This window comes from Meleagris gallopavo, chromosome 4 (genome assembly GCF_000146605.3).
Source record: "Meleagris gallopavo isolate NT-WF06-2002-E0010 breed Aviagen turkey brand Nicholas breeding stock chromosome 4, Turkey_5.1, whole genome shotgun sequence".
NCBI lineage: Eukaryota > Metazoa > Chordata > Aves > Galliformes > Phasianidae > Meleagris > Meleagris gallopavo.
The window spans coordinates 39,722,184-39,729,919 of record NC_015014.2 but is presented as its reverse complement, the minus strand read 5'-3'; the positions used below and the strand labels follow the sequence as shown (position 1 = coordinate 39,729,919).

Here is a 7,736-nt window from a genome sequence, read left to right as displayed (position 1 = left end):
TTTTTTACCACTTTATTTAAGTGGTAAAAGTAGTTCTTAACGCTGCATGAAAAGAATACCTTGGAAAAAGATGTATTAAGCTAGACATTTTGAGCAGCCACACTAATAATGAACATAATCAACTGTCTATCAGATTTTTCGTTATAGACTCCAGTTTTCATTAGGTAATGTAAAAATTTCTAAACAAAATGCACCATAAACCTACATTTAGTCACAATTAATTATGAAAAGAAAGGTATGCAAATTAGTTCTCATTTGACGCTGGTTTGAATGGCAGCCCGTCAGCTTTTGAGGTGACTGCTGTTGCCAAAACTGTACCCCCATCTAATTTGGGATTTTAAGTTATTTTATAATTCCAGTTTTTTTAGGTGATTCCAAATACCATACCTGAGAACATACACTAGGTAGGCTATGTTGATAACCAGCACTGTGCCCTTTGAGTGGGTTTGTAGACTTTAGCTGCAAAGAACATGTCAGCTTCAAAGTGTCCACAAGGGTTGGAAGTGAGCAGTAAGATTTCGCTTGGATAAGCTGAAGAAAGATGAGGCATTAGATTTTGCATCATCATTTCTGAATTATCATCTCACTCATGTGCATTGGAATAAACTTATGGGGCTAATAAGTGGTTATAATTGGGCCTTGAAAGTGGCCAAAGAGATCATGGATGGGACAGCAGGTCGTCTGCTTGGTTGAGTACTTTTTTAAAACTTGGTCAGTACATTGAGCAAAAAGTTGTTCTTAAATATTTTTGGTAACTGTGTTACCGTGTGACTGTACTTTGTCCCTAAGGTACTGCGAAACAGTGGGTTCTCGCCAGGGTGTTTGATGGTACATGCAGCCCTGGAGCATTATAATAGAAACCTAGAATTGTTTGAGATGGAACGGACTCTTAAATGTCATCTAGTCCAACTCTCCTATAGTGAAGAGTAACATAGCTACTGCTAGATCAGGTTGCTCAGATCCCGTCCAGCCTCATCTTGAAAGTCTTCAAGGACGGGGCATCTACCACCTCTCTGGGCAATCCTTACTGTAAAAAAACATTTTCTTTCTATCCAGTCTAAATCTCCCCTCTTTTAGTTTGAGACCATTTTCCCTTGTTCTTTTACCACAGACTCTGCTACAGGGTATGTCCCCTTCTTTCTTGCAGCTCCCCTTTAGATACTGAAAGGTCACTATCACAGCCTTCTCTTCTGAGAAGGGAACAGCCCCAGCTCTCTCTGCTCTTATAGGGAAGGTGTTCCATCCCTTGGATCATTTTTTGTGGTCCTCCTCTGGACCACAGGATCACTTCCCTCAACCTGCTGTGGTCATGCTTCTTTTGATGCAACCCAGGATTGGTTGGTTTTATGGGCTGCGAGAGCACATTGCTGGCTCATGTCCAGCTTGTCATCCACCAATGATGCTTGATTGTAAAGTACATGCAGAGATGCAGGGACGCTACAGGTTGGTTTGCAGTGTTTACAGGCATGCTGTGAGCCCGTTGAGTCATAGAACCAGCACACAAGTGATCGTAGAGATGCCTTTGTGTCTTCCCCGGCTCTTTGTATTTCCTTTTTTAAACTTTTCTGCCTGTTCTATTATTTGAACTACAGGAGTCATTGAATCAATACTGCAAAATAGCTTTGTGAATGGATGTTAATACAGAATCTGTTCTGCTTTTTCTTCAGCCATGAGATAAAATTTCAGAGCTGTTTTGTGAAGTTTACACCATTTGTCACTTGTTTTGATTTTTCTTTTGCTTCTTTAAGCAACAGTTTTGATTGTTGCTCTCCAGCTTGCCCAGCAATAGGAAGAGAGAGCTGTAGCATCTGTGAGCCTTATCCTGGGCCTCAAATCCAGGGAAACATCTGCTGGATGCATCTCTCAGTCACAGCCAAGGCTCTGCTGTGGGACAGACCACATTCAGAAGGCCTCCCATGAGACAGAAGGCTGTGCTTCTCCTTCAGGAGTTCTGGTAAAGGCAAGCTGGAAGAATGTCTGGCCTTCGTTACACAGACGTCTCATCTGCTGGTGCTGAAGGGGCATCAGTGATGTTAGGACAGCATACCAGCCCTTTCGTCTGGTTATTATAGGATTTTGTATTTTTTAGAGCATTAATTAAACAGAAGTTAGTGACAGGAGGTGGTAACACTTGCTTTATCCTCAGGTTTAATGTTTTAAATGCAACTTCCTTAAGCTGCTGTGAGAGTGAGGCCAGTACCATGCTGGAAGTCTGCCAATGAGGAAGGTGAAATTCAAAAGTGCCTTTCAGAAAAAGGACCACCAGGCAGAGGGATTTGGAGCAGGGCCGTCTGCTAACTCACGGGGTGCTCACTTTCCTGCCAGGATGAAGGATCACGACAGAGAAAGCAGTCAGCTTAATGATCTCTTAGTTTCAAGGGTGGGAAATAAATCTGCATAAAGCAAAACAAAATACATAGGATTGACTTGATGAGAGGAAAAAGAGAAGAGCCTCCACATCTGCCATCTGGTTAAACAGTCTTTCCCAGCCCTTGCATGCTTTTAAGGGGTCTGATAAGGTTTTGTCAGATCTGTGAAGAGTTGTTTTTATTCCACTGCTGCTTCACCTTTACACTCATAAATGCACATTCTTTATTGTGTTTTGCTCTTTCTTTTGTTGTCTTTTGACAGAGGAAGCCAGATCAGTTCTGCATTAACTTTCTAAGGATAGGTGTTGTTCTGCTTGCTGTCTTGAAGTGGTAGATGGCCTTCATGCTGGCTGTCTTTTAATACAGACTTGGAGAATCATCAATGGTTTGAAAGCAAGAAAACACCTGTTACAACAATGAACAGCTTGTTTTAGAAACTAGCAATATGGAGTAATTTCAAGTTCTGTTAACATGTATTTAGCTATCATTTTAAACTTTTCTCGAAAAAATGATTATTTCACACTTGTACTGACAAAACTGCATACAGGTTGTGCTCTTCATTCTTGTTCAGTGTCTGTAACAGTAAGAATGGGTTTCATGATACAGAGGTGGTGGAGAAGGGCTCCGCCATTTGAAAGCAGCACTGTTCATGTGCAGGAAAATATCATGACAGAGGGATTTGCACCATTTTCATCTAATTATTTTGTCTTCATACAGTAGAATATGTCTTGTAAAAGTACATTCAGTGAGCATGCTTTGGAGGAGTTCAGAAGTCACACAGTTCATATTTTCAGTTGCTAAGGGGAAAGTTCTTGTTTATCAGAGATGTGACACTCATAAGATCACAAATGTAATTTGGAGACTGTTTTGCCTTTCTTCTTTGTTTCTCCTTCTCTCTCCTACCTTATTACTTGGTGTCCAAAAGCAGCCTGTGCTTACTGCAGTTAGGGGACAAGGTTTTCTGCTGCAAGCAACCATTGTATTGCTTTTTTTCTTGTTCTGAGCTCGTTGAATCTAAAAGTACAGTAGAAGAAACAACTTTCTGATTGGCTGCATTGTGGTTGTTATGTAATAAATTGCAGAATTCCACTGTTTTCACTCAGTGCAATTGTGGGATGGGAGAAGAAAGTGCTGCTTATAGTGCTGTCTCTGATGAAATGTGCCAGCAAAGCAGGGCTTATTTCATGAATGATGCATATTGGATCATTTTTTGAAAGCTAGAGCTAAGTGTGGTGCTTCTGGTAATACCATAACAGATGCTATTATTTTCTTCCAACAGTTACCCTGCTGTGTGTGAATTCCTACAGCACAATAACTTGTTATCTATACTTCGAGCTCATGAAGCCCAGGATGCTGGGTAAGTGTGTGTGGAGAGGGCACCAGGCGAAACTATGCAGGGCAGGAAAGAATAACTGAGTGAGAGAGAACTGCAAAACTTAAGAGATCTTGCAATGTAAGATTACTTTTTATTAATGGTACAAAAGCATGCACTGGCATTAGAATGCGCAATCTTTCACATTGTTACTACCAAGCTACAGGACTTAATGAATCCTCATATATCCCAATTACATTTAGTGATTTTAAGTGACATAAAATGATCAGAAGTTATTTGGATGCCAAGTTTGGGAGGGGAAATCAGTTCAGCTTAGCAAAATAAATTTTACAAATGTGGCTGACACAGGCTGCCGTGATGCCCAGGAAGCAGTTTGGCTCATGAAGGCCAGAATTGTTCCCTCTCAAATTTTTCACATTTGTTGACCTGCTGGTCAAGAATATGTATACTTTACCATGAAAATTTGTTGAATGTACCATAGTTGAGAAGTTTTGGTGAAGAGTTGGTATCTGAATAAATACCTTTGGGTGTATTGCATAAATTAGTAATCTGTTTATTGTGTTTATTTGGAGGTAGAAACTTTACCCATCCTGAACAGTATAACAGATAAAGTAATGATATTGTAGGGTTTAGGTCGATATGTACTATGCATATAAAAAGCTATTCTGAATGCTTGAATTATCACATACTTAAAAATCTCAATGCAATTAAAAGCAAGCTATTTCTCTGCTAAAAGTAACTGGCATGAAATACCCAAGGGTAATGAAATTTCATTTTTATTCTATTGCTTTCCAATATAAGGTGAAATATAAAGTTTTATTGAAAGGATTGCACTGAGTCTCTGCAATGGTTTCAGTGCAGCTATCATGGACATTCTTTATTTTCTTGTAGCTTAAGACCAACAAGAAGTATTTGGTGTTGCTTGTGTCAAACTAAGACAAAAATACTGTTAGGTCAGTTAGCTTTCAGTTTCTTGTAGGTTTAATGCTTGGCTGATTATGTGTTGTTCTGTTGGTCCAGTAAGCCTTTTATTTTTCATAATGCAGAAAGGTTAAGTAATGAAAACATGCAAGCACTAATAAGTTGGCTAATGGACACAACTAGATTAGATGTAGCACTGAAAATATCTGACCCTCTGGCTCCTCTTCCTTTCTCTACTGTCCACCTCCCCAGCCTTGCCATCACTTCCACATGCAGGAGTGTAAGCAGCCGGAGGCTTGGGGAGAAGATTGCCTTCTCTTCTGAAGTGAAGAGTGCTGGTGCTGGCCTTTAGTCAGTCCTGTGAAAGACCAAGTGCTGGAAGCGTCCCAGGGTGCCACGTGTGCAGGGACGGGCCACTAGCAAATTCATAATAAAAAAAGAACTTCTGCTGTGCTAAATTGCACTCAGAGTTGCATCTTTTGAATATGTGCATTCCTTGGTATCCTGAGTGGAAATAATGAATAAATCTGCAGGAATACTATTTTTTCTGTTTTTAAAAAAGCACATATATACATCTTCTGGCATTTATAAATGCCAGTGCAGTAATGTACTTGTTTTTTACACCGTATTTGGTCAGTGATAAGTGAGGTTTCAACAAGGGACAATTATTAATATCTTCTCTTTCCTTTAGGTATCGCATGTACAGGAAAAGCCAAACAACAGGCTTCCCTTCACTAATCACAATTTTTTCAGCACCAAACTATCTAGATGTATACAATAACAAAGGTAAGATTTAATTTCTATTGATATACAGTAGACTGTAATTCTTTGCTCAAATATATTACATTATTTTTCCCTTTCTCTCCTTTTTCTATTTATTAGTTCATGACCATTCAATTTACAACTTAATGCAAATTTAATTGAGTTTATTACAGGCAGATGTATGCCTCTGAATATAACTGTAGATTCTAACATGCCTTAGGATATTTCTGTATTTTGACTGCAAGTTATTAAGTAAATGTTATACAGGAAACAACACTAATAACAGTTCTATTAACAAAGAGAAGTATTTTATGAAGTGCTGTTGTTGGTGTGTTTGGAGACCGGTGTTCAATGTAATTATTTTGGTCATTTTCTGCTCCCCAAGAAAATTAATGGGGTTTGTATATACAAACCTTCTAGCCAGCTAACAAACATTGACAGATCTTCAGTGGGTAAGGCTTGGAATACATATTGTCTGAGTTCCTTTATGTTTTGTTTATTAATCATTTGAAAGCAATTAGGTAGGAAATAAAATTCCATTAGCCAAAGAAAGGCTGTTGCACAAATAAGCAGTCATTGGTCACTCTATAAAGGCTCTGATGAATATGAGTGCTTGCAGCTTCTCTGAGTTTACTGCATCCCCTGAAATCTCTAATGAACTGGGAAAAAAACCAAACCTGTTTCTGAAAGTAAAGCATTCTAATAAACCTGTCCTCCAATATCTTTGAATGATCAGTAATGTCTACTTCCTCCCATTCCCAGTAAAGCTAACGTTATCTGTATGTGATAGTAAGAAAAAGATTTTTTTTTCCAATGGGAAAAGCAATTTCATTGCAGAGATCAGTCCTTGAACAGAGACATTTTTAATTTGGATGGTTGCCTACAAAAGCTTTTTTTTTGTTGTTTTTCTTTTTGCAAACTTGCAAAACAAAACTTCCTCAAGCATCATTTTCTGTTATAAAACTTCTAATCTAAAAGCTACTATGCCATTCAATGTATGTACAGGGAGGAAATAATTCACTGTTGGGTAAGGAGTTTTGTTCATGTGTATTAACTTGTGGAAAAATTTAAGAACATTCTACAAAATAACTATCTAAGTAGAGCTGTCAGTAGCTATTTTTGTAAAAGTAAATAATACAGCAACCCAAAAGAGCAGGATGAAACAAGGAATGTGTTAATTTTCTTGGCAGTAGCAATGGTCTTGGTGGAAAAGTGTGCTGTGAGTTGGCTGCTTTGGGCAGAGTGCAGTCTGATGACAGGTCTGTAGAAGTAGTGTGACATGAAGCGTTTGCCTCTTGCTTCATAATACATGAAGGCAGTTCCGTGCACATGGAGGTAGTGGGTTAGCAACATCAGATTTTGTCATGAAGGCAGACATTAATAAATGTATTATTTTATATTATTATTTTAGTAAAGATTTATAAAATTCAAAATCTTGATTTTTTGCAGCTCAAAGTTTGGGTGGTGAAAAAGAACTGCCCTTCTTTTATCTCTATTTTGAAGCAGAGTCATTTCACTTGTCTCCCACTGTGGAAACCTTAAGACTGGTGGAAAGTCCTTGCTGATAAAAGGTTCTGGGCCAGCTTCTGAGAGCTGATAACCATCTGTGGTCACGAATGACATTTCAATGGGTTGCTGAGTGTATCCAGTCTGAGTGAGGTCAGGTGAAATCACAGCAGTAGGAGAGCAGCACCAATGTGCCACTCCTTAATATGTCTTTTTTTTAATTTAGAAGCTGACCTTTAGTGGATTTCTAATGCATTTCTGTTTAGTTTAACTGCCTCCTTTTCTCTCATTAGAAGCTCTGATGCATTATTTCATGTGACTGACTGCACTGGCTCTTGGCTTTTAAAGCACATCATGCATACTTTTTCATGCTGCATTACTCATGCACGTTCATCTCGATAGCATTTGGGCATTTGCTTCCCTGCTCAAGAAAGGAAAAACTCTGTCATTCTGAAGCAGCCCCCCCCGAAAAAAAAGAAGAAGCCACTTGTTGACATGCTTGATGTGCAGTAGATAGAAAGAATGCAGAACTTCTGGCTGGCTAATTTCAGGAGGTGAAGGAGGACACCTCCGCACAGAGGTGTTGCAGAGTAGTTGCTCAAGCTGACTCATTGTGCATCAGTGCGAAACCTGATTGATTTTTAAACCAAACCATTGAGTTTTCAGTTACTGTCAGCCTTTGGAAAGGCAGCTACACTCCTACTAGTGCCTTCCATTTCTAATATAGGTTCTTAATATGCTTCTGGTTGAAACTTAGTTAGCAGAGTCACCTTGCATAAATTCATAGCAGTCTCCATCTCCTACAGGCACAAATGCTGTAGGATTTGTTTTGGTTTTTTTTTTTT

At 38.9% G+C, this 7,736-nt stretch overlaps 1 protein-coding gene across 3 annotated transcripts in view; it reads left to right on the top strand.

Annotated features, from left to right (window-relative positions):
* Positions 1–7,736, top strand: part of PPP3CA (protein phosphatase 3 catalytic subunit alpha) — a 105,449-nt gene that overhangs the window by 69,283 nt on the left and 28,430 nt on the right. For all 3 annotated transcript variants that reach the window (XM_031553119.1, XM_031553120.1, XM_019614815.2), the window contains 2 exons: positions 3,649–3,726; positions 5,315–5,409. In XM_031553119.1, coding sequence (XP_031408979.1) covers positions 3,649–3,726; positions 5,315–5,409 — 173 coding nt within the window. The remainder of the gene's footprint in view (positions 1–3,648; positions 3,727–5,314; positions 5,410–7,736) is intronic.